Raw genomic sequence first — 27,113 nt, forward strand, 5'->3', positions numbered from 1 at the left:
TTTAAGTTCATGGAAACCCGACCATATCGGCCAGCTGGAAGCGGCTGGCTCACACATCTCAGTGGTGATGGGAGCTCTGCCTAAAACAGCCTTACACAGGAGGATCCTGGTGATGCCCCCTGTACCTCCCGTACGTTGCCTCAGCAAGACGGAATACGCCGGTGGCCAGGAAGCCCCTCGGGGCGACCAGGCACTGTAGCCCAATCCGGGTGCATCGCAGCGTGGCCCCGGGGGCCTGATGTTCACGAAGGCTCCCGCAAAAACCCGTGTTTGGCCGCATGCTCCAGGAGGTATGAAGCCGGAGCCCGGCTTTTATCCCCCCGCCTGGACATATGTCGACGAGTGAGCGCCTTTTTTTTTACTGCAAGTAGAGCACCTGGCTTCTGAGCCCAGCAACGGCACCTCACCGAGGGTGTCTAGCAAGGGACAGACATACAGGTCCCGGGAAACACTGCAATGGAACTATAGTCAAGTCACCTTTATTTATATAGCGCTTTTAACAATACAGATTGTGACAAAGCAACTGAACAGTATTAATTAGGAAAATAGTGTCAATAATGCAAAATGACAATAGTAAACACTCATTTTTCAGTTAAAGACAGTTCATCATTGAATTCAGTGATGTCAACATCCAGCTCAGTTCAGTTTAAATAATATCTTTGCAATCATGTCAACGATATCGCTGGAAATGAAGTGTCCCCAACTAAGCAAGCCAGAGGTGACAGCGGCAAGGAACCAAAACTCCATCGGTGACCGAATGGAGAAAAAACCTTGGGAGAAACCAGGCTCAGTCGGGGGGCCAGTTCTCCTCTGACCAGACGAACCAGCAGTACGGAAAAATCAATATAAGACGTAATAAAACAGACGATGAATAATATTAACAGCAATTATTATATGATGCAATCAAACTTATAGCAAAATGTGGTAGTTCTGTATGTTGTTTCAGGGTTGGCATCATCTGAGGTCCTCTGAGGGGTTGCATCATCTCTTCTCAGGTGTTCTGGATCCAGACTGAAGCTTGTGTAAATCCTAGTTACCACGGGATGTTCATCCCGTGGCAAAAGACAGAGAAACAAATACAAACATAATTAGCGTAGCTGCTGTTCCAACCAAGCAAAAATGATTTGTTTAACCCAAACTAACGAATAATAATGTGCATTTGATTAGATATAACTGCAGTAAAAGATTATGACTGCAGTAAAAGATTATGAGATGCATTATTTGAATGCTTGGCCAAAGAGATGTGTCTTTAATCTAGATTTAAACAGAGAGAGAGTGTCTGAACCCCGAACGGTATCAGGAAGGCTATTCCAGAGTTTGGGAGCCAAATGCGAAAAAGCTCTACCTCCTTTAGTGGACTTTGATATCCTAGGTACTACCAAAAGTCCAGAATTTTGCGACCTTAGGGAGCGTGATGGATTGTAGCGTGGTAGAAGACTAGTTAGGTACGCAGGAGCTAACCCATTAAGGGGTTAGAACGTATGAGAAATACTCAGTCGGCTGTTGCCATTGGTCTGCATCTGTCTGTGTGGTGTGAATTGGCCTTTAAATGCAACAACTCTGTTTTTGTTTCTTTAATTAAGGATTGTCCAGCAGTTCCTGTCTGGTCTGTTTTCCAATTCTGACAATGCAGGTTCCCAAACCTCCTCATGGTAAGTTTTGTGGTTTACCATGATTCTGTGAAGTATAATATGTTTCTGAGATAACATTCAATCAGTCAAACAGATTTTAAGTTTGGCTGGGCTTAAACAATATTTGTATCAACCCATAACCTCTGCTGTTTGACAGGAATGTTGTTCCTGGACCAACAAAACAAAAGATATTCAGTGCGCCCTTTTGTCCTACAAATTCACTTATTTTTATATGTCGAGACATTATCTACAGAGCCATCCAATGATTTATCAATAACCTATTCCTCAGGTCTAGCATGCTGCACTCTAACCCTGGAGATTATGCTTGGGGACAAGGAGGTTTAGATGTGGTCATCACACAGGTGAGTCACACTGTCATCTGATGATATAACTCATGTCCTCAGCCTTTTTCCAGTTTGCCTCTTGGCACTTATATTTGTCCCCGGGCTGGAGTCAAGCACATTATAAATTTTTCTTGTGAAAATTAAAGCATTAGAAATATCCTGCTCATCAGCTGTTGCAGATTTTGTTTTGTTTTTCCAGTTGCTTGGTCAGTCTGAAAATACCGGCCCCCCTCCTGCCGGGAAGGAGATGATCTCATCTCTCCCCATCGTTAGCATCTCCTCAGAACAGGCTGGTAAATTCCCATAATCCTCTGAGTCACCATGTACACTTTATTTTAAGTGCTATTAAGCAAAACAGGGCTGTTCACATATATCTGGTCACCTCCAGAAAGCATTTGTTTTTTTTTGCTTTTCCTGACAAACTATTGTATTGAGTATGATCAATTAAAGAGGGTGAACTGGAAAGTGTTAAAACATGATGAATATGTATGATTCTGACAGCAGTGCATTGTGTATATAAGCCATATTTATATCAAATATTTCAAGAGACTCACATTCTTCCCCTCATGTTATTTATTGCTGAGCTGCAAATCTGTTTGTTCAATCAGTTGCAAGTTTTTTAAAGCAATAGTCACCCAAAAACAAAATATATTTACTCATCTAATATTGTTCCAAACCTGTATGGCTTTCTATTGTTTTGTGGAACATAAATGAAGAATGAAAGAATGTTGGTAACCAAACAGTTTCAGTTTCCAATGACTTCCATTATACGAAAATACAATAGAAGTCAATGGGAGCCAAAATATCTTCTTTTGTGTTCAGCAGAAGAAAGAAAGTCTTTTGAGTTTGCAACGACATGAGATTGAGTAAATTATGACAGAATTTTCATTTTTGGATGAGCTATCCCTTTGATTTTCAACTTTCCATTTCACAGTAGATTGCACTTGACAGTCTCTCTCTCTCTCTCTCCATGTTTCTTGTGCATATATTTTGCTACGTCTCTCTAACAGCATGCCGGCTGGAATGCCCTGTGTGTAGAGAGGAGTACTCTGAAGGGGAATCTGTCCGACAGCTGCCCTGTCTGCACTACTTTCACAGCAACTGTATCGTGCCCTGGCTACAACTGGTATGAGTCTCATAAAATGGCCTTAGTGCTGGATCATTTATCATCAGACCCATGTTTATTAACAAAAATAAAACCCTCAGGAATTTCCAATGGGTTTTTAAAATGTCAGTTTTCGATTTATGAGCACACTAAACTTTGTGGTTAACATTACTTAAACAGACTTCTCTCTACAACATTACACACAGTCATACCACAAACATGAAATTTTGAGGTGGCAGGTTTGAAATGCGCTCAGATGACATGATATTTGAAAATGATATGTCATGTACAACTAAATTATGTGCTAAAATAACCTACACTAGCATTCAGAAGTATGGGGTTGGTAAGATTTTTTTATGGTTTTGAAAGAAGTCTCTTATTTTCACCAAGGCTGCATTTATTTGATCAAAAATACAGTAAAAACGGGACTACTGTGAAATATTACAATTTAAAAGAACTGTTTTCTGTTTAAATGTTTTCAAATGTAATTCATTCCTGTGATAGCAAAGCTGAATTTTCAGCATCATTACTCCAGTCTTCAGAGTCACATGATCCTTCGGAAGTCATTCTAATATACTGATTTGGTGCTCAAGAAACATTTCTTATGAATATTAATGTTGAAAACAGTTGTGCTGCTTAATATTTTCGTTTTTTAGATTCTGTGTTGAATAGAAAGTTCAAAAGAACAGCTTTTATTTAAAATGTCATTTTTTTTTGGTAACATTATAAATGATTTTACCACCATTTCTGATCAATTTAACGTGTCCTTGCTAAATAAGTGTGAATTTTTTACAATTACAATTCTTGACAATTACTGTTCTGTCCTCATTTTGTGCTGTTTTTTGTTAATAGCACGACACCTGCCCTGTCTGCCGGAAAAGTCTGGATGGTGAAGACCGGGGTTTCCAGCCACAGACCGGACCTCCAGGGGCAATTCCATCACCAATGAATGTAGAGGAACGTAGCACCTCTGAGACTCTTTAGCCTCTTTTTAATACCTCACAATGAAGTGAGCGCACAGTTCACTTTCCCTTACCTGTCAACAGGTGACATCTGCTCTGCACATGCATTCACTCTTTTGAAGGCATCATAGAAAGGCAAAGATTTAGATATCTGCTCAAGTTTTGCACTGTAAAACTTTTCATCAGTTGTTCTTTACATGTTTTGGGTTGATAGTTTGACATTGCTATGTGTTGCTATTTTGAAGATTTGTGGGTTTTTGTGGATGGCTAGAAAAAGAAACGTATTTATTGTATTCACAAGTTTTGAAGATGTTTTAGAACTATCCTTGATGATCCTCTTGGTGCTCTTGTCTTAATTCTCAGGGTTCCTCGATTGCTCCATATTGTGATATTGAGACACAGTCCCACTTATAAGAGTTCACTTCACAATATGGAACATTTTGAGTGTCATTTGGAATTTTATACCATACTATCACACAGGTAAAATGTTTACAAGAGAGAGAGAGAAAAAAAAACTATGTTACAATAAGTAACTAGAAAAACTTAACTTTACATATCAGCCAACCTGCTACATATTGCACTCTCAAATAAATAAAAGACTATTTTTGTTTTTTGGCATCAGTGTATGAACTATATGGGGTTTTTCAACTTTTGATGCTGATATCTAGAATGCAGGGTGGTTGATGGCAATATAAAGCTGATATAACTAATTCAACCTAATGATGAAAATGAGACAAAACTGTGTGATCTAGATAAACATTTAATTTACATAAAATTTAATAATCTCAAAATTGCCAAATATTTTATTTAAGCTTCATGTGGGCTTGAAGAAAATGCATTAATTAACCAATAATTAATTTCTTTTTTTTTTTTGAAAGAAATTAATACTTTTATTCAGCAAGGATGCATTAAATAGATCAAAAGTGACAGTAAAGAAATTTGTAATATTACAAAAGATTTCTATTACAAATAAATGCTGTTCTTTTTAACTTATGTCTATTCATTAACAATTTTTTTTTTAAATTTCTATCCATAAGAAATGTTTCTTGAGCACAAAATCAGAATATTAGAATGATTTCCTAAGGATCATGTGACACCGAAGAGTAATTATGCTGAAAATTCAGCTTTGCCATCACACGAATAAATTACAAAAAAATTCTGTATTTTTCAGCATACATTGTACAAGTTATAATGTAAAGTTTGCATATTGTGAGAGGCAGATTTGCATTACAAACTGATAACAAGTCACATATTGTTTCCAATGACATCTGTCATTATATTAGGCTATTTTGTATGATAAGGAAGCTGATTAATGCCCAGTTTCCTAATTAATTTCTGTCATTAATGTGTGACACTTCACCATCCCATGGGTTAGTAAGATTATTTATCATCTCATTTGCATCGTAAAAACCCAAAAAATTAGTTATGAAACAGCTTCACTATGTAAACCATGAAGTTTGATTTCCATCTGTTTCACCCAGGTAGTTTCTGCATTACTTTAAGTAAATGAGTCACGTGACTATTAATATTTTTTTATGAAGCAATACCCCCACAATGATAATACCTTGTTATATTAATGCCCGTTCTCACCAAGGACGACAACTAACTATAATTATGTAGTTTTAATAATAGTCTCTAATTCTATGAGAATAGAGATGTCCACACCAAACGTTGGAATCCCTTCCAGAACGATTTATTTTTCCAAGCTAAAGACAATCAGAATAGCTACATCCAACTTTAAAGAGTATTTATAGCAGCAGATGACATAGGCCAGGGGTGCCCAAACTCGGTCCTGGAGGGCCGGTGTCCTGCAGAGTTTAGCTCCAGCTTGCCTCAACACACCTGCCTGGAAGTTTCTAGTATGCTTAGTAAGACCTTGATTAGCCGCTTCAGGTGTGTTTGATTAGGGTTGGAGCTAAACTCTGCAGGACACCGGCCCTCCAGGACCGAGTTTGGGCACCCCTGACATAGGCTAACTGCAACTCGCGCTTATAATAATAAACAGAACGTTTGTTAGTGCGTACGCTACTTAGTTAACGTTCTAAGTGTGAACGGTCCTTTATACTCGTGGTGTGTGAACTTCCCTATTCTTATAGAATGATATTAAAAATTTGTAGTTATCGTCGTTGATGTGAACGGCCTTAAAGTGAACGAGAACGGTTCGTTCACTTGAAAGATTGGTTGCTACTCTCCTATTATTAGATTTTGCTCAGTGCTCACTCATAAAGTTTCACAACCCGCCTCACGGCTACGATTCCCACTTGGAGTCTCGATATTTCACTGTGGGTAAACACTGCCGAGCGTACGACAGCACGACCCCCCTTTACAGGAGGGCTACATTTTCATCTGAGAAAAACAAATATATCCCGCATTTTTTCCCAGAGTTGTTTAGCTGAATTTGTATGCCCCCACCTTTGAGCAGGGAGAAAGTATCGAACCTATGACGTGTAAAATGTGCCAACTCTAGGTTTACAAGGAGGAGGAGAAAGAGCAGTCTACCCTTCAGTCACCGTCAGTCCGTGTAGATTTCTGAATGGGATTAGCTGTTTCCATCCAAAGTTGCGAATTTTACTTATGCGCAAAATTGGAATATTGCATAACATTTGCATGTTAAGCACCGTTTCCATCCAAACAAGTCAAAGAGAATCACTCTTCACTCAAAATCAAAGTCTCTTCCTGATAAACTGGCACTAAATATCACCAAGAAAAGTAGGATAAGCCTCTGAAAATAATAATTTTCCTATACAGTATGTGATCCTGGACCACAAAACCAGTCATAAGGGTCAATTTTTTTAAATTGAGCTTTATACATCATCTGAAAGCTGAATAAATAAGCTTTACATTGGTTTGTTAGGATAGGACAATATTTGGCCGAGATACAACTATTTGAAAATCTAGAATCTGAGGGAGCAAAAAAATCTAAATACTGAGGAAATCGCCTTTAAAATTGTCCAAATGAAGCTCTTAGCAATGCATATTACTAATTAAAAAAAAAAAGTCTGGCCAAAATCTCATAGCAGAGATGGTCTTATTAATATTTACCATTGAAGAAAGCGTTATGGTCAACTTGGATCCCGTGAGCCTTGATAACCCATCACATAACGTGGATAAGCGCGTGGATAAGTGTCTGGATAACATGCGTCTGAATAACGTAATAACTGAATAGTGTTTCGTTGTGAAAGCGAAACTACTTTGTTTGGCCTTCTAAAAGAGGACAATATCTGCTTCGTCATGCCTGCCCTAGAGCTGATCCATGCTGGTTGCTGAGGAAATACAACAACTTTGCGCCGTGGATCACCGGATCGGCTTTCACCGTGGACGAAGCGGAGTCCAGCACGGGGTCGTCACATGTGGTTGCCGCAAGCCCTCCGGACGCTCCTAGCCCGCCGCTTCTGCTCACTCTAGCCCGCCGCCTCTGCTCACTCTAGCCCTCCGGCCGCCGCTCACTCTAGGCCGCCTCCACTCACTCTAGTCCGTCATGTGTGACGCTGTGTTTCGTTGTGAAAGCGAAACTACTTTGTTTGGCCTACCAAAAATGAACACGACTAGAAATCAGTGGTTAAGTTGTATTTACAACACTGTTCCAGAACACTTCAACCCAAATATTCAGATGTGTGCAGCGCATTTTATGGATTAGGAAATATATGATGCTAAATGTTACAACATACTGTTTTTTTCTTTCTTTTTTTACTCAAAACAAAACAAAAATACAGTAATTTATAGCACTTAATACATTTCACAAAATCACACATAGATCTGGCAAAAGTTACTGCAGACGACACGGCGCAGGGGTCACGTATCGCGACGAAAGTGTCGCACTTCTTATCTCACATCATCGGTCACAGCTTCTGTTCACGGCAAGGTAAGGACGATCGACACAATTGGCTGCTTCGTTAGCAAAGTAGATTCTTTTTTTTCAGAAATATAATTCAATACAAAAGAAACAAATAATACAGAAAAAAAACAATTTACTTAAAAACCGTTCCATAATACGAGATGCCTTCAGAGCTTTTTTATTAGAGGAGACTTTTTGAAGTGATGACAATAATAAATGTAGATCAGAAGCAAATATTTTGCAGCTGGTTTTAAATTTAAGGTATCTGGTTTTGTGGATGTGGTATCTACCCATCATACAAATAAAGTTTAAGACATCATCTAACTCCTTATTGTCAGAAATATCAGAATGGAAAACAACCTTACTAATGGAAATACTACAGAGCTGGTGAAACACAAGAAATAGGGAAGCTGATATTCGAAGCCAGAATTGTTTAGAATAATAATATTCTAATAAAGAAATAGAATAAATGTGAAATAGATTATTCTTCCTCTTGGCAAAAAGAGCAGAGTGGAGAAATATTATGGTTAAATTGACTCAGATACCTAATGTAATGATGATTTTAAAATGAATTTCATGCACAAATCACTAGGCATGTAACGATTCACTCAACTCACGATTCGATTCAATTTTGATTTCACGATTTGATTTTTTCATGATTTTTTTTAACAAAATTAGATTTAAGACATTATACAGTAAATGAGAAGGTGTCGTTTCTTTGTAAAATTGAAATATAACAAAACTAAATTAAAATTTTAAAACAAACCCCAAATCAAACAAGTTACACAAATAAAATACATTCTCTTAATATGAACAAACTAAGGCTTTGTCTGTGCTCTTTCCATTTAAATTAGAGGCAACCACTGGATTTTAATCATGATCCAAACAAAGATGCAGCATACATGCAGCATTAGTAGTTTTTAATCTAACTTAGACTGTATAATTTTGAAATTTGAAGCAAAAACAGAATGTTCTAACTTCAGTTTTGTGAAACTATACTACATAAAACATATCTGAATGAAACAGCAGATGAGCTGAATGAGACGCAGATTCACTCTCTTGACAGCAGATGGCGCTTATGAACAGCAATGATACAGTGTTTCCTAGGTTACCACTGTAAACAAAGCAGAGCTGCGCTTATGAACACTACTTTAATATGCATTGTTCAGAGGCAAGATTAAAAGAAAATACCACATAAACATTTCTAAAGATAGTCAGTTCCCCTCAGCGATACATTCATATAAACTCCTAATCTAATTGTATCGCGATTTGTTTGGCATCTCGAACGATTTGAATCGTTACATATTTCGATTTTCGACCGGTGTACCAACGAAACATGCTACCTATCAGATTGTGCTACCAAAAATATATTTGCATTGTTTTAAGGGTACGTTTAGGGTAAGGGTAGGTATGGACATTAAAAAAAGTCTCAAACCACGTGAATAAGATGCTGGTAGCATAATCTGATAGGTAGCATTTTTTGCTATCGATTTGTGCTTCCTATCATTTTAATGGGAGGTAGCACAATCTAGGGCAGGGTTCCTCAAATCTTGCCCTGGAGGTCCAATGCGCTGCAGAGTTTAGCTCCAACCCTGATCAAACTCAGCTACCTGTGATTTTCTAATGATCTTGAAGACGCTGATTAGCTTGCCCAAATCGTCAGAACACCAGCTCTCGGTTAATCGTTACATCTCTACAAATCACACCTCACACAGAGCCAGCACTATACTCAACAACGTGAGTGTCACGAGATGTACCCTCCTCTCACGTAAAAGAACACGAATGTCTCCTTCGGTATGTTATCCGTGGCACTTTCCACACTTCATACTATCCACACTTCACACCCTCCCTTCTACCCGTCCCCCCTCCTTTCCTCTACTCTCCTCCCTCCCGCTCTGACTGTGAGAATGCCCGTGCTGTACTGACAGAAACGATACGGGCTTAGCAGACATGGAGGCCCGATTAACTAGAGAGGCCCATTCCGACGCGTCTGAGCTCGACTAACGCGGACCCGGAGAGGGATTCGGGCGACACATCGGATTATCACGGGTAACGAGCACAGCACAGAAGACGAGGGAGAGGGCGAAGAATTTGAGGGAGAGATCCATTTCGGGTCCTCTGTTGATTCAACGCAGCAGCCGCCATTTTGTTGTCAGTGTTTTTAATAACCCGTGCAGGGCTCATCCCGAAGAGCGATAGATTTTTGTATTCCGCTTCTTTTGGTCCTTTCGAGGATGTTTTTACGCTATTGTTGGATTTTTATTGCCCGGGCGAGAAGGGAACACTTAAATAATGTGCGTCCCCACCAACAGCGGCTGCTTCGTTACATTAACGTTACTAACGTTAGTCGTGTGAACGCATCGCGGGGTTAGCTAACGTTAGCCATTCCAGCAAATGTGCCTGACAGGACAGATCATTAGAGTGCGGGTTTAGTGGTGCGATCTACCTGCCGTGAATTCACTCATTTGGGGGGGTAGTAAACAACACAGAGACGTGAATTGAATGACCGTTGACATTGTAATTTATACGCGGGGTTATAGCCGCGATGTTGGGCAAAGCCAACTTAACGTTACCTTGCTCACAGACATCTTTCAAAATTTCAGCAAGGTATTTTGACATCCAGTTGTAGCAACAGTCTCAGTCCAATAACTTGCTATTATTGTTTCATATAGTGTAGTTTTTGGCACACTGTTCTAATTTAAGATTAAGCTCAAGATATGCTCTTTGCTAACGAGCTATGCTAGCTATATTAGGATCATAAACCGTGACTAGTGCGCCTCACGTACATAAATATCGTTACACCTCATTTTTTGCGAAATGACTGGATATACACACTAGACGAATATTTTGTTATGCCATGTATTGGTTGGAATGTTCTTCCTTGAAATCTGACCGTTTCCCCCCCTTTTGCTTTTTTGGGCACATCAGCGATTTCAAGATAAATATCCGGGCGACCATGCTGTTGCGTAGGAAGGGAGGATTTTGATCGCAAGTTATGTGAACGCCGTTCTGGACCGCTATTAAGGTGAGCAACTTGTTAGTTAATTCTGCATTTAGACTGAAAATGTGCTTTAGTGCTTTAAACGAGCTGGTTGGTTTACTAGGACATCTGTCAAAACAACAGAAAATGCAGTGTTTTGATGCTCGAAATGTTCGCGAAGCGCAAAAGCTTTGTTTGTTGTCGCTAGTACGTAATGCTATTTAGGAAATGTTGAGGTATTCATTCACAAGCCGTTTTGGCCACTGAATTGTAGGTGTTCGTTTCATAGAAAATAACCTTCAGTAGTACCTGCGAGTTGATCATCCTCAGTTAACCTCGCTCACAATAGGGTTCGTTGCACGTGCAAATTGCGCGCGCCTTTGCTTGGTTATATTTCGTCCCATTGGAGCAGATTTCTTGAGTAGTGTAGAAAGTGGTGTCTGGAGCCTTTGAGCCACCTTTGACCTCTGACACCGCTGTCAAGGAAACCAGAACTAAGCTCCCCGCTGGCTGAGTGCTGTTTGAGTGGATAGGCGTGATTTCAGGCATTTAGTTAGTGGTCGGAAAAGATTTAGACAAGACGCATTGTGTTTGGAATATGAGTGCAGATTAATAGCAGATCTCAATGCTTTTAGCCTGTGTTTGACGGTTTAGTTTCGTTTTGTGATTCTTTCTGATGGCATCTGATGCGAAGTTGCGAGCTGTATGTTACAGTAGATAAATGAATCGTTGGGTGGCTTACAGTGGCACCAAAATATTTGGGCACTTAGGCTAATATATGAAAGGCATTTTTAAGATGAGAAAGTAAACTAAGTTGCATTTATTTTTTGTGACTGAGAGTAAGCTTAATATTTAAATGTATTGTTCAAAATAAAGACAAAAATTATGTAGACACTTTCTGGTTGTCAAACGTTAGTGTAGGGCTGGACAATAATTCAATATCAATATGTATCGCAATATAATTTTTTTCAATAACGGTGATATGATTTTTAAACACATTTCCGATATTTCGATATACATTACCAGTGTTTCCCATACATTGATTTATTTGTGGCGTTTGATTTCGTTGAATAAACACGAGCAATTCAGGTTTCAAAATCAAAAAGCAGCACAGGTGTTTTATATGAATGAATCTCTGAAGGGAACCGACTGTCTTCAGAAAAGTTTAGATTAGGGCTGCACGATATATCGATATCGCGATGTGCGCATCAGCATTAGTCACATCGCAGGATGTGCGATGTTTAGTATAGGCTAAACATCGTTATATTTATACTGATTGTTTTCTTTGCTCACACACAGACACGGTGTCTACACCGGACGCGACAGCTGAACAGAGATACCCAAAGTTAAAGTAGTGAGTGTACAGCTTGTATAACAGTGTAAATTTGCTGTCCCCTCAAAATAACTCAACACACCTGCTCCCCATTCACATGGGAGACCTTGTAACACTAATGAGTCACATGACACCAGGGAGAGAAAATTGCTAATTATGCCCAATTTGGACATTTTCACTTAGGGGTGTACTCACTTTTGTGGCCAGCGGTTTAGACATTAATGGCTGTGTGTTGAGTTATTTTGAGGGGACAGCAAATTTACACTGTTATACAAGCTGTACACTCACTACTTTACATTGTAGCAAAGTGTCATTTCTTCAGTGTTGTCACATGAAAATATATAATAAAAAAATTACAAAAATGTGAGGGGTGTACTCACTTCTGTGAGATACTGTATATCGCAGAAAAATAAAATATCGCAATGTGAGTTTTTTTCTCTTCTGCTCACCAATCCTGCATTTATTTGATCCAAAGTACAGCAAAAACAGTAACATTTTGTATTTTTTTTACTATTTAAAATAACTGCTTTCTATTCGAAATTATAGAAATTTTATTTAGCACTGCAGTTTTATTGTTTATAATACTTTTATTTAGCAATGATGATTTAAATTGATCAAAAATATTATAATGTTACAAAAGATTTCTATTTCAGATAAATGCTGTTCTTCTGAACTTTCTATTCATCAAAGAAACCTGAAAAATTCTACTCCTTTGTTTTCAACATAATACATGTTTTTGAGCAGCAACTCAGCATATTAGAATGATTTCTGAAGCAGTGTTAATTTCGTTGACGAATAATTTTCGTCATAATTTTCGTCAACGCCATTTTTTTTCGCCGACGATAACGAACTCTAAACTCTTTTTGAATGACAAAAACTATGACGTAAACCTGTTGACATTTTCGTCAACGAATAAAAACGAGACGAAAATGTTAGGGAGGGACGATTTGGGAAGAGATTCATTCAGAACGAAACTGCTGCGTGGTTCGGAGGTTAGATGCGTACATATGAACCGGCGGGACATAAGCTAACATACACTTGCTGCACGTCACATAAAACGTTAAAAAATGCGACGCAAGAGAGAACTCAGTTCGGTCTGGTTTTCTGAGCGCAGACACTGAAGCATACACACGGAAAGCGCATCTCACACCCTGCTCTTGACTGAAAAACTTTAGTAGCCCTAAATATTAATCTAAATTTATTTATAGAAATATGTCTGCTTGAAAGAATGAAGAATGTTAAACAAGTTGCTATAAAGAATGCATAATTAGCCTATATAATCATTGATATTTCATTAAAAAGAATACCGTGTTCTTGTTCTTTGTGAGAAGTGGTTTTATTTAATTTGAACATAAAGGCATTTTGTGTGTCACCGCAGTTAAATCGGTGTCTATCATGATAAAACCTTAATATCAAACCTATATAATGAGTTTGAAAATTTTAGAGAAATGCTTAATAAATGCACTGTAACTAAACCCATTAGATTTTAGCTGACTAAATTTACTGTAGATTTAGTCGACTAAAACTAAAAACAATTCAGATGACTAAAATATGACTAAAACTAAATGGCATTTTAGTCAAAAGACTATGACTAAAACTAAATCAAAATTTGCTGTCAAAATTAACACTGTCTGAAGGATCATGTGACTGGGGCAATGATGCTAAAAATTCAGCTTTGAAATCACAGGAATAAATCACATTTTAAAATATTTTCAAATAGAAAACAGTTATTTTAAATAGTAAAAATATTTCAAAATGTTACTGTTTTTGCTGTATTTTGGATCAAAAAAATGCAGGCTTGGTGAGCAGAAGAGACTTCTTTAAAAAACTTTAAAAATCTTACTGTTCAAAAACTTTTGCCTATAATTTGATATTAGGTAAACATTCATTTATTTGTGCTGTTTTTTTTTTCTCTTAAATATTATATAGTTTTATAGGAGTTTTCATAGACTTGGAAAATTCATTTTTCAGAAGTTTGTTGGTACAGACATCTGTAGTGGGTGTTCTTGGCAGTTTTTATGAGGCTTTTTTTTTTTTTTTTAAAGGGGTCATATGATGCGATTTCAAGTTTTCCTTTCTCTTTGGAGTGTTACAAGCTGATTGTGCATAGATAAGATCCCTGAAGTTGGAAAGACTAAAGTCTCAAAACCAAAGAGATATTCTTTATCAAAGTTAAGACTCTGCCACGCCCCCCTAAAACGGCTCGTTCCAACACGCCCCCACATATCTACCTCACTATGTGGAAATATTTGCATAATGCCGCCCACATGTTAACGCAAAGAAAGAAGGCGTGGTTTCAGTAACCGCAGTTAGTGTTGAAGCAGCCATGTCAGGGAGACGCTGTGTGTTTATTTGGACTTTATTTGGCCTTCCGAAAGTAGATGCATTTAGGAATCTTTAAGATTACTTACAACAGAACAGCAATGCATTTTATGGACGACCGTTTCGTGAACCTCGGAGAAGAGGTAATTCTGACTTTGCTATGACAATCTGGCGCTTCTGAATCAGCTAATGTTTTGTTATTAGTTTAAGTATTTGCTATTGACTGTTCAAATGCGAAGTTTTGCGCCTCGTGTGTGTGTGTGTGTGTGTGTGTGTGTGTGAGAGAGCAAGAGAGCGAGAGAGTGCGCGCGCGTCACATCAAAGTGGAGTCAGCTGTAATAACCGTGACTTGTGTACTGCAAACACATACCAGTTTCATCACTGTGTCTGTCACGCAACTCTGTTCACCTTTCGGGCTCTGTCTTTACATTTATTTTGAAAGATGAAGCTCGCGAATATGGTAAGGGGCGTTACATTTCCGAAAAGTGCTTGCGGTGTTCGGCCAATCACAATGCACTGGGTCAGCTGGCCAATCAATGCAGACTGCGCTTGTCGGAAGGAGGGACTTTGTAGAAAATGAAGCGTTTGAGAGAGGCGGGGCATAGAGAACCTACAATAATGTACAGTATTTGAAAAATAATGTTTTTTGAACATTAAAGCATGTCAACATATTCTGTTACACCAAATACACCAAATAATGATCTTTAAAAAAGCATCATATGACCCTTTTAAATAGTGTTCATATCGATATCGGAATTATATCGTACCGGATGAAATTAAGTAATATATCGTGATATAAATTTTGGCCATATTGTCCAGCCCTATGTTAGTGAAATATGTTTGTGGTTGATGTGATGAACTACATAAAAAAAATCACTTTGAGATCAGTTGGTTAAAAGTATTGACAAAAATGTCTAAAAAAAGTGGAAAATGGTCTACCTGCGGGAATAACTATAATGCGCAATACAAGCACTATTTAACCAGAGCGAATGAGACGTGTGTGAGAGAGAAGGGGTCGTCGGAGAGATGAGAGTGAGTGTATTTGCAGGATCTTACATGTTGTTGGTTTATTAAGCATTATCCATTTAAAATTGTGAATGTGATCATATTCGTTTATCAATATGAAGCAGTGCAGTTGTAAAATAAAATCTGCAAAAGCCTCTTAATTAAAATACAAATATTACTGAATTGTGTTTATAAAATTGTATTTTAGTTCAGCTTTCTGTCTGGCCACATAGGGTATCATTCCAAACTATCAAAAGACTATGTAGAGTTTGGATTTTAGTGACTAGCCTTTCTATGTCCTTAGTTGGATCATTCAAAGTCGTTTTTGTGGTGGTAGTGATCCATGATTGCAAAGTCGTTCTGTGTTAATAATTAAATTAAAAGTTAAGACTGTCTCAGAAGTGTGGATAATTTGTCTTTTGGTCGTAACACCCCCTCTCTTGTTTTTATCTCCTCAGTTTGAAGGTGAGAGGGCTGGGCATTTGGGAAGGGACGACATTGCTTCAACCCAACAAGGATATTTTTACAACCTCTGCTTTCCCCCCCTTCCCCTCCATTCCACTTCTTTCTTCCTACCTGACATCTGCACAGTTCTCCAGTACCTACCTATACCTGCGAGTGAGAACATCCTGTCCCACTCAAGCCCCCCTTGTTCCCCAAATCACCAATGGATCAGAGGACACAGGGGGGGCCCTCTACACCGCCCCCGCTCCCTGTCAATGTCCCTCCAGCAGAACGCGAAAACGAGGGAGTAGGAGGAAAGAAGGACGATGAAGAGGAAAAGAAAAAACAAGAGAAACCAAGAGATGGGGTACAAAGTGAAACTTGTGCTGCTGAAAGTGGGACGAGTGACCAGCAACAGCAGCAATCTGCACAGTTCTCGGTCAAAGAAACCAGTTACTCTGAGGGAAATGTCAAACTCAAGATAGGCCTACAGGCCAAGCGCATGAAGAAGCCTCCTAAGATACTGGAGAACTATGTCTGTCGTCCAGCCTTCCGAGCCACTGTAAGGCATAGTGGAGGACGAGGCGGAGGACGTGTTAATCGTGGGGCCGGAGCCAGTGATGGGAGCAACCACACTTCTAGCCCAAGTCGTGGAAAAGGAGAGAAAAGCCCCTCTGTCAGCCGAGGAGCATCTCTATCATCTAGTGCTCCTGCTGCTGCATCTCCCTCACCTTCTCTCCCTCCTCCCGTTTCCACCAGCCCAGTAACTCCTGTGAATGGAAGTGCTCCAGCAAAAAAGGTACGGTTTAACTTCTCACGCAGCATTTCTTAAATTAGACATTATACATAAAGTATAATGACATAACAAGGAAACCAACAGTGACATGATTGAAAGGGCAGGACAAACTCAAATATCCTTCCCACTCCACTTTCCTTTCACTAAGCTAATGTGGTTACATCAGATAAACAAGATTTGCAAATCTTGCCACGTTTTCTTTCTCACTCTCCTCTCTCTTGATAACGTAAACACTTAAACACTCTTTTTCTTGAATTTGTTTTCTTTTCCACATTTCTCTGTTGTAAATATGCTTTTCTTTTCTGATACAGAGTACTCTGTTGTTCAGTTTTTTTTTTTGTTTCTCCATTGTTCTTTGCCTTAATTCTGTGTCATAATGTCTTGTAACCCTGTTTCTCATTACTCTCCCCTCCTCTATTTCACACACATCTTCCCTTTCTCCTTACATCTCTCTCTAAAATCCTTCTGCTGTTTTATTGATTTGAAGGGAATAAAAACAAATAATGGTCCAAAATTCAATCAATAAAGAGGAATTGTAGTGGCATACACATATTGTCAAACATAAAATTAGATTATTTTGGTAATAACTAGGAAAAAACCAGCACAGTTAATAATGCATCATTATTTCTTTGTGTTCCATGATTTTTTATATTACACTGAATTAAATATATGTAAAATAATTTTAATTGTTTTCTTCTTTATATGCGTATAGGCTCCTCAAAAACTTGCCTGTAAGTCAGAGGGAAAGGCTGATGTAAAATCCGTTGCTTCTTCAGAGAGACCCCTTAATCTTCATCGCCCCATGACGGAAAGCAAATCACCCTCCTCTGGAAAGAAAAACCAGCTTCCACAAACCAACTCTGCTTCTACCCTATCGCCACCGACAATGCCCCCAGCTACCACATTGCAACAGGACCCCAAAACAGATGGGATCGTAAAAACTCAATACAATTTTACTGAGGGGCAGAAGGAACAAGACCGGGGAATTTCTGCCTGGGGTACTCCTACAGTAACTGAGAAGCTTGCTCAGCTCATAGCTACATGTCCGCCGTCAAAGTGCCCTAAGCCAAAAGCCCGAAAGGTGTCACCAGCTCCAGCACACAGTAGCTCGCCTAATTTGAAGGGAATAAAAACAAATAATGGTCCAAAATTCAATCAATAAAGAGGAATTGTAGTGGCATACACATATTGTCAAACATAAAATTAGATTATTTTGGTAATAACTAGGAAAAAACCAGCACAGTTAATAATGCATTATTTCTTTGTGTTCCATGATTTTTTATATTACACTGAATTAAATATATGTAAAATAATTTTAATTGTTTTCTTCTTTATATGCGTATAGGCTCCTCAAAAACTTGCCTGTAAGTCAGAGGGAAAGGCTGATGTAAAATCCGTTGCTTCTTCAGAGAGACCCCTTAATCTTCATCGCCCCATGACGGAAAGCAAATCACCCTCCTCTGGAAAGAAAAACCAGCTTCCACAAACCAACTCTGCTTCTACCCTATCGCCACCGACAATGCCCCCAGCTACCACATTGCAACAGGACCCCAAAACAGATGGGATCGTAAAAACTCAATACAATTTTACTGAGGGGCAGAAGGAACAAGACCGGGGAATTTCTGCCTGGGGTACTCCTACAGTAACTGAGAAGCTTGCTCAGCTCATAGCTACATGTCCGCCGTCAAAGTGCCCTAAGCCAAAAGCCCGAAAGGTGTCACCAGCTCCAGCACACAGTAGCTCGCCTCCCTTAATTTCTAATCTGCAGCGCCCTGAACGGGCTATGGCCAATAGGAACACCTATTCCAGGGCGGTGCACCTTGCCCCACCACCGGTTTCACGGCCCCCAGGTCGCCCATATGGGTCCAAAAATAAAGACAGTATTCTGGAGAAATTTTCTGGCACCTCTAGAAAAGAGGAATCAGATGGACTTTCAAAAGGGATCACCAGTAGCAACAGCAGCACAACCACCACCACCACTAGTTCTGCACTGTCTCAAAACAGTAGTCACTTGACGACATCCACAAATGATAGCACTGACAACAGTACCACCAATGGAATGGAATCTCAATCTCATCTTGGGCATTGCCCATCTCATTCTTCCTTCACGGCTTCTCTTTTATCACCACCACCATCTTCCTCTTCTTCATCCTCCTCCTTAGAAAGAATAGGAAGTACAGGCTGTCACATGTGTTTGCCAGGCTCACTAGCCTCACGGCCTAGAGCAAGCCCCTCCCAAATAGAGGAGTTTACTGAGAAAGACAAAGAGCGTGGCACAGATAGACCCAGAGATTTAAGTAAATGCTCTACTTCAGCTATGCCAGAGAAGCAAGATACTAAAGAAAGGTGTTCTTTGTCAGCTCCTCGAAGTGAGAGGGGTAAGAGCTCTAGTCCCAATCAGGAAAGTCGTGGTAGTGGGGTACCAAGTCCTGCTGAGTCCACCAAATGCACTATTTCACCTTCATACCCTTCTGGTGCCAGCAGGAGCCCACCACAACTATGTGATGACACTGGGGCTCTATCTCCTGCATCACCAGCTGAGCAGGATTCAAAGCCTCTTAAGAAGCGGCGAGGACGACGGCCTCGCTGGACGAAGGCAGTGAGTCGCACCCACAAGACTTCACATGAGGCTGCTTCTAACCATCAGAAACCAATGCCATCAGGGCTTTCATCTTCAGTTCTCTTGGAACGTCCCTCACCTACACCCTCCCCACTTGGAGCGAGGGCATCACCTGATACAAGAAGACCACACCCAGCTGTCCCATCTCCTGCTTTGGTTGGACATAAAGAGAAGCACAAGCATAAGTGCAAACGCCGTGGACATGGCTGTCCTAGCTATGACAAACTAAAAAGGCAAAAGCGAAAACGCAAGAAGAAGTACCTGCAGCTGCGGTCACGTCGACAAGACCCAGACTTCTTGGCTGATTTGGATGAGATCTGTGTGCAGCTCAGCGATATACGAATTGGTCATCGCACACCAACACTTCGTTTGGGTAGCAGTTTGGGTCTGGGTGCTGGGGCAGCAGGCCCGGGCCGTGGGTCTGCCTTGGGAAGTGCCAGAGCCAGCAGCAGCCTTGGAGGTGGAACCAATCCACCACCCCATCACTATATACACCGAGATCTCTTGCCCACCATCTTCAGGATCAATTTTAGTGGATATTATTCACCCCACCCAGCCTACCCATGTGATTCACTTCATTATGTCCGTAAGCCAGATCTTAAAAAGAAAAGAGGGCGACCACCTAAGCTCAGAGAATCTATATCAGAAGTACCTTTTGTACCTGGGTTAGGCTTTCCCCTCTCCAGTGGAGGTTTCTATCACCCCTCTTATGGTGTTCCATATTCTTCTACCCCACTGGGACTTGGCTACTATCGTGGTTATACTCCAGCAAGTGCCCTGTACCCCCACCCCCATCACCAGGCTCCTCACTCTGGCCCATCCCACCATGTTCATTCTCCTTCTTTTCCTCCACCTCCGCCCCCTTCTTATGTCCATCACCATCACCCCTCCCACTTGCTTCTTAACTCTTCCAAATTTCACAAGAAGAAACATAAGCTGCTTAGGCAGGAGTATCTAGGTGGTGGTCGTTCATCAGTACTCTATCCTGCAATGTCGTCCGAGCTGTCATTTGGCTGGCACCACAAACACAAGCATAGGCACAAGCACCGTGATCGCGGTGGAGAAGAGGAGGGTGATGATGTTGGTGAAGTTGTAGGTAACATTGGAGGCAGAAGTGGAGGAGGTGAGGGGTTGGGGGTAGGAAGAGGGGAGCGAGGGAGTGTAGAGTCCCTGCAGCGTTGCCGGTTCGGGCGAGATGGTTCTGGTGACTCCAGTGCTAACAAACAGGCAGCTTCTGCCAACTCACCTTCCTCTTCCTCCTCATCTTCTGCAGAACGGTACAAGCGAAAAGAAGCTTCTATGTCTTGTCTTGGACCTTCGCGACTGTCTTTGGGCAGCGTGAGCCGGGGACATCATCCAGTTGACTCCTGGTTCAGGATGGGAAGTTCTGATACTGATTACTCCAAACTCTCTAAAAACCAGTCCCTTTCTGGGTCTGGTGCATTCTCTGAAGGACATGTGCAAAATACAGTGGAGTGCTCGGAGAGTGATGAAGAAGATCCTGCTTCCCCCATTGAGGAGGCAGAGACCAGCCACCACACTAACTTGTTCACATCTGCACTATCTCGAACCTCCCTCAAAGGGAGTCGTAGCAAAAAAGGTAGAACATCAGAGAGCACCAGTCTGTCACGGTTGGATCAGACAGTGAGAAGAGATCGTTCCAAATCTGCAGAGAGAAGAGATATGGGTAAGTGAGAAATCTTACAAACAAATGCTGATATTGTAACGCCTATTGGACTTTCAATACTTTTGTGCTATGATTATGGTTTACATTACAACCATGCTCAGTTCAGGAAGGTCCTTGCAGGGCTCGACAGTGCGACCATTTCAGTCGCATTTACGACTGAAAACTACTGCGTGCGACTATGAAATTTATTTTAGGAGCACCAGTGCGACTGACCCGATCATCATCATACTTGTGATTGCGCTCAGGGAAGCTTCAAAGCTTTCTACGTGTTTTTGCAGCGTCGAGTAATGTATCAGACATATCTCACCAATCCTTCATAAGCAAAGTGTAGACAGGGTGTAAATAAGAGATTCATCACACAGTGTAGAGAGCTTCGTTGATTATAAATGTGAGCTCGCGATGAACTAAGATGATGAGTGACAGCTTTGAATGATTTTTAAGGGAGTTTGTAAATGTGATAACTGATTTAATACAATACAATTCAATAAACAAGAAGTTAATTTTAAGTTACTTACATTGTCTGACTATAACACTATTGTCTGATTTTGCTCTATTTCGTTGTATTTCGAAATATTTCGAAAATAGTTTAAAAACAAAGTCACAGCTCAGCCGCTGCGCATCTCCATTCAAACACAGCGGTGTTTCGTTTATGAACGAACAGTTTTTTTAAACGAATCTAGTGAGTAAGTGATTCATGATTACCCATTCATAAAGACAGTCACTCTTGAATGAATAAGCCGTTCGAATGAATCAATTGAATGAATGATTCAGTGATAAAAATCAGTGACTTGCCGCCACCTGCTGGCAGTTTTAGTTTCATTTTTAAAGTATCTTTTCAGTTATTTAAATCATTTAATATTTCTATATTCAAAATTTTATATTTAAAACATTAATATCATCATGGATTTATGGAAGACGGAATAGTGCGGGGAAAAACAATGAAAGAGAAAGATGTGGAAGGATGGGTTTGACTGATGGAAAGATAAGATGAATAGAACATAATAGACTAGACTGTATTGAAAAGTGAATTAGACTGAGAGTAAGTTAAAGGAATAATGGAGGATAGAGGGAACATAGTTAATGAGGCCTTGCACACATGAATACATGTAGCTGCTTTATTGTTGAATCTGTGAGACAGTTATTTTCAGCTGCATCAGAATTTGGCTTTTAGGAGATGAGTACTTTTTCTACACCATCTATAATCCAATGTATCTCCTCAACTCCTCATTGTTATTTACCTGCTAATAAATGTGCTTTATAGAAAGATGATCTAACCATGAATTTCAGAATTTAGCTTAGTCAGTGGCAGGCTGCTGTTATTTGCATTGAATGCTGCTCAGTGCCCAAAAAGGCCACTCTCTAATACTTGCTGCAAACAGTCCTTTGGTATACACTGGTTTTTATTTTATTTTAGCAATTGTTTTTAGAATAATTGTCTCTGTTGACTAAGTTTTTGCATTTTGGTAATTTTGACTGCTTGATTTCTTGACACATGGGGGACATTGGGTGATGGCGCGAATTCTGTTAATTGTTATTTTAAAGGCTTAGTTCACCCAAAAATGAAAATTAACCCATAAATTACTCACCCTCAAGGCATCCTAGGTGTATATGACTTTCTTCTTTCAGACGAATCCAGTCGGAGTTATATTAAAAATTGTCTTTGATCTTCAAGCTTTTTAATGGCACTCAGCGGGTGTTGCAGTGCTTCAGTCTAGGCCTGTCGCGATAATTAAATAACTGTCTAATCGCGATTATTTGATCTAATTGATTCTTGTGCTTTTTATACGAGACAAGGTGGAATCATAAACCAAAAATTTATTTTTAATCAAAAAATTTTTTTTATTTTTTGTGCTACAACATGGGATTATTCAATGCATGCTGATGAACTTTTATCATAGTTTATAGTTAGATGGAAATGAAAGTGGTTAACATTCAACCCGTTCTTTATCATCAGTAGTATTTGAATTTTGTGAATGGGAGTTTCTCTTTTGCTGTGTTAAGCCGCGGGCTTTGGATGCTTTCACTTTCAAATTCGCGATCTTGTTGTCACTGTTTTGCTTACATCTACACACCTTTAATTTTTAAAACCTTCGCGCTCATGCTGATGCGGCGAGTATACTCTCTAAGCGCTGTTTCATTATGCTTTCAGTTTTGTTTGCCATTTGATGTTTCTCATATGCAACAGAAATTGCAGCGCTTATGAGTTGACCAACGCGGTGGTCGCTCCAGTGCGACTGCACACAAAATTTAGTCGCACAGACAGAAAAAATGGTGGCAGTCTGGAGCCCTGCTATATCATCTGAAGCCATTCCATAAATGTGAAAGACAGAATTTATAAACTCATCTTCCTTCTGCTGCAGCTGTCAGTCATTCTCCGCTCAGCATTCAAACAACACGTCACGTTCAGTTATGACAGTCAGCATGGTAAAAAGCCATCCAAGATGATAAATTCCCATTATAATACTTTAAGTTTAAGGAAGGAATGAATTATCACAAACAGAAAGATTATTAGAAGCCTTTTTTTCTCATGATTTCTATCTTATATTCATGAATGTATTTTGTAAGAATACAAAGTTAACACTAAATATGATTAAATTGTATAATGTGCACCAAAGATTTTTTTTCAAGATATTGTTTTTGCTGCTAAATTATACAGTCAGCTAGTTTAATTTCATAGCTTATATATTTTTATTCAAATGTAGTTTTTCTCTGTAATGAGGAAGTGAGTATTTAGTGAATTGCGTTTAACAAATGGTTTAAAAGAGTGACCATTATTTCCACAAACACAGTATTGATATTCTGTAGTGGTGTTCGAAAAAAAATAGCACTGGTGTTGGATCAGTATTGGGCGATTCTTAGAATTTGGAATACTCTATGTAATCTTACACTGCAAAATAATAACTCAAAAAGATTAAATGATAACAATTATTTACTGATCCCTTAAATTAATCACAATTATATAATGAAAGCCATAAAAACAGACAATTAATTGTGATAATCAGCATAATCGTCATAATCGCCAAAGCCCTAAAACAGACAATTAAATCGCAATAACCGTGACTATTTTTAGACAATTAATTGTCAGCCAAATTTCATAATCGTGACAGCCCTACTTCAGTCCAAAAGAAGTGAAATAAAAAGCGCCTCCATTAAAAAAAAAAGTGTCTCACACGGCTCTGGGGGGTGAACAAAGGCCTCCTGTAGCGAATCGATGCGTTTTTGTAAGAAAAATAACCATATTTAAAACGTAATAATCAATTTAATCTAGCTTGTGCTCACTGTTGTAAACAAAAGCAGTTCCGGGCGGATGACGTATAGGTTCGGCGTTGCACATGCGCCGCTCAGAAGTGACATACACGGAAGCGCAGCTTCGTCAAAACAAAACAATGGTCACTAATTAGAAGTACAAAATGAGGATTCGTAAAGATGAATGTCAGAGGATTTCGATATAAGCCAAGAGGAGACTGGTTTTCCTTTGCTAAAGTAAAGAAACTTTGCTTCCTTTGCTCCTGTTAACAAACGTTGGTTTTCACGAGACTCACCGGCGCATGTGCAACGCCGACCTCATACGTCATCCTCCCGGAGCTGCTTCTGTGAACAACTGTTGGCGCAAGTTAGATTAAATGGATTATTATGTTTTAAATATGGTTATTTTTCTTACAAAAACGCATCGATTCGCTCCAGGAGGCCTTTGTTCACCCCCCGGAGCCATGTGAGACACTTTTTTTTTTAATGGAGGGGCACTTTTTGTTTAACTTCTTTTGGACTGAAGCACTGCAACATCCACTGAGTGCCATTAAACAGCTTGAAAGATCAAAGACAATTTTTAATATAACTCTGACTGGATTCGTCAGAAAGAAGAAAGTCATATACACCTAGGATGCCTTGAGGGTGATTAATTTATTGCCTAATTTTCATTTTTGGGTGAACTAACCCTTTAATTTGTTTAATTTTTGTGAATACATTTTCAGCCACTCAACCTACCTTTTGTTTTAATATCACAGGAAATGTGTCCGGCACGCAGAACCGAGTTGGCCAATCCATTGTTCCTGAGGTTTCTGAGGGTCCCCATCATCGGCACCACCATCACCACCACCCTCCTCTGTCCCTCTCACACTCTGCCTCTTGCCTTTCTCACTGCACTCTTGACCAGCCTGGAAGCACCGCAGCTCTCCGGCCCTCCAGCCGCCAGGCTAGTCCCTCCACATACTCCTCCCAGCCTGCATGCTGCCGTGACTCCCCCCCTTCACATCACTCCCATCGGCCCCCTCCCAAAAATAACCTGCACCATGTCAACAAGATCCTCCGTGCAAAGAAGCTCCAGAGGCAAGCACGCACAGGAAACAACATGGTGAAAAAACGAGGTCCAGGCCGTCCCCGCAAGCACCCGCTGCCCTCGCCTCCCCCATCGCCCCCACCACAGACATCTGAACAGGAGAACCTTCCTTTACCTGAAAGGCACAGAGGAAGTGTTCTGTGGGAGGAAGACACCGTGGTTGACGTCATTGAGTCTGTAATACAGAGTCAGCACAGAAAGGGACGCAAGAGAAAACGCTGGGAAAGGGAGACAGAAGGAGGTGATGAGGAAGACGAGGAACCAGAGGAGGAAAGAGAGGTGGAGGAAGAAGAAGAACGACCAGCTGCTAGAGAGGAGGATGTGATGGCGAGAGCAAGAATAGAAGGAGGGAGGGGATGGTTGACGCAGGAGGACATGCAATGTTTTCGCAGGTATGCGCTACAAAATACGCAACTGTTCAAAATTTTCAGTAAGATTTTACATTTTTTGGAAGAAATTAATACTTTTATTCATCAAGTATGCATTAAATTGATCAAAAGTGAAAGACATTTATGTTACAAAAAAATTTCAAATAAATAATTTTCTTTAATAGTTCTAGAATAATTTTCTATTCATCAAAGAATATTAAAAAAAGTATCATGGTTTAAACAAAAAATATTAACTCTTTCCCCGCCAAACAGAATTTTCCGGGTATCCGTGCTTTAGGTGGTATACGGTAAGGAAGGCCCTTGCGCATGTTCTGAAAGAGTGCGGGACTTTTGGATCACAGAAACAAGCGTAGACAGCGATCTGCACAAACTGGAAGGAGTAGCAAGAATGTAGGTCAAAATATCAGATAGAAAAACACAGAGGTATACCGCTTATGTGTTAATGGACTCTGAGTCCGATCACTCATTATTTGATCATTCTGAATCTGATCGGGACGAAGTAGTCAATGAGGGAGATGCACATGCTGTCACAGAAAGTTCTAGTCACAGACGTGCTGCAGATAGATCTCTAACCCGTCATTCTGGACAAAGACAATGTTCACCTGTGTGTCTAAGAGTGGACCGTGACAATTCAGACTGTGACACTTCGGACAGTGAGTGGATGCGTTCAAGCCCAAGGTCTCATTCCCAGGTGCCAGAGCAGATAGAGGTAAGACAATATAAGAAAATGGCTGAGAATCCGTTCTATCTTTGTGCACATTTACCACACTGTTGGATAATACTAAAACATATACTGTGTATATATATATATATATATATATATATATATATATATATATATACAGTATCTCACAGAAGTGAGTACACCCCTCACATTTTTGTAAATATTTTATTATATATTTTCATGTGACAACACTGAAGAAATGACACTTTGCTACAATGTAAAGTAGTGAGTGTACAGCTTGTATAACAGTGTAAATTTGCTGTCCCCTCAAAATAACTCAACACACAGCCATTAATGTCTAAACCGCTGGCCACAAAAGTGAGTACACCCCTAAGTGAAAATGTCCAAATTGGGCCCAATTAGCCATTTTCTCTCCCCGGTGTCATGTGACTCATTAGTGTTACACTTGTCTCAGGTGTGAATAGGGAGCAGGTTAAATTTGGTGTTATCGCTCTCACTCTCTCATAATGTTCACTGGAAGTTCCACATGGCACCTCATGGCAAAGAACTCTCTGAGGATCTGAAAAAAAATTGTTGCTCTACATAAAGATGGCGTAGGCTATAAGAAGATTGCCAAGACCCTGAAACTGAGCTGCAGCA

The 27,113-nt window shown here is 39.9% G+C and overlaps 2 protein-coding genes across 7 annotated transcripts in view; both read left to right on the forward strand.

The window, feature by feature from the left end:
* Positions 1-67: 67 nt before the first annotated feature.
* Positions 68-4,660, forward strand: rnf115b (ring finger protein 115b). Its single transcript, XM_016291207.1, has 6 exons — positions 68-195; positions 1,584-1,652; positions 1,921-1,993; positions 2,175-2,268; positions 2,986-3,101; positions 3,933-4,660. Exons 1-6 carry the CDS (start codon positions 68-70, stop codon positions 4,062-4,064), a joined length of 612 nt encoding a protein of 203 aa, XP_016146693.1. The 3' UTR covers positions 4,065-4,660.
* Positions 4,661-9,755: 5,095 nt separating this feature from the next.
* The window catches only part of LOC107599509 (histone-lysine N-methyltransferase ASH1L-like), a 54,633-nt gene continuing 37,275 nt past the window's right edge, over positions 9,756-27,113 (forward strand). For 2 of the 6 annotated variants that reach the window (XM_016291120.1, XM_016291118.1), the window contains exons 1-6: positions 9,756-9,926; positions 10,806-10,902; positions 15,976-16,760; positions 17,470-17,838; positions 18,472-21,064; positions 25,069-25,792. In XM_016291120.1, the coding sequence (XP_016146606.1) occupies positions 16,185-16,760; positions 17,470-17,838; positions 18,472-21,064; positions 25,069-25,792 (4,262 nt within the window). In that variant the 5' untranslated portion in view covers positions 9,756-9,926; positions 10,806-10,902; positions 15,976-16,184. Of the gene's footprint in view, positions 9,927-9,974; positions 10,172-10,805; positions 10,903-15,975; positions 16,761-17,469; positions 17,839-18,471; positions 21,065-25,068; positions 25,793-27,113 lie in introns of those variants that run through there. The other 4 variants (XM_016291122.1, XM_016291123.1, XM_016291119.1 and 1 more) reach the window with 4 other exon arrangements.

This window comes from Sinocyclocheilus grahami, unplaced genomic scaffold (assembly GCF_001515645.1).
Source record: "Sinocyclocheilus grahami isolate Dianchi unplaced genomic scaffold, SAMN03320097.WGS_v1.1 scaffold268.1, whole genome shotgun sequence".
NCBI classification, from domain to species: Eukaryota; Metazoa; Chordata; class Actinopteri; order Cypriniformes; family Cyprinidae; genus Sinocyclocheilus; species Sinocyclocheilus grahami.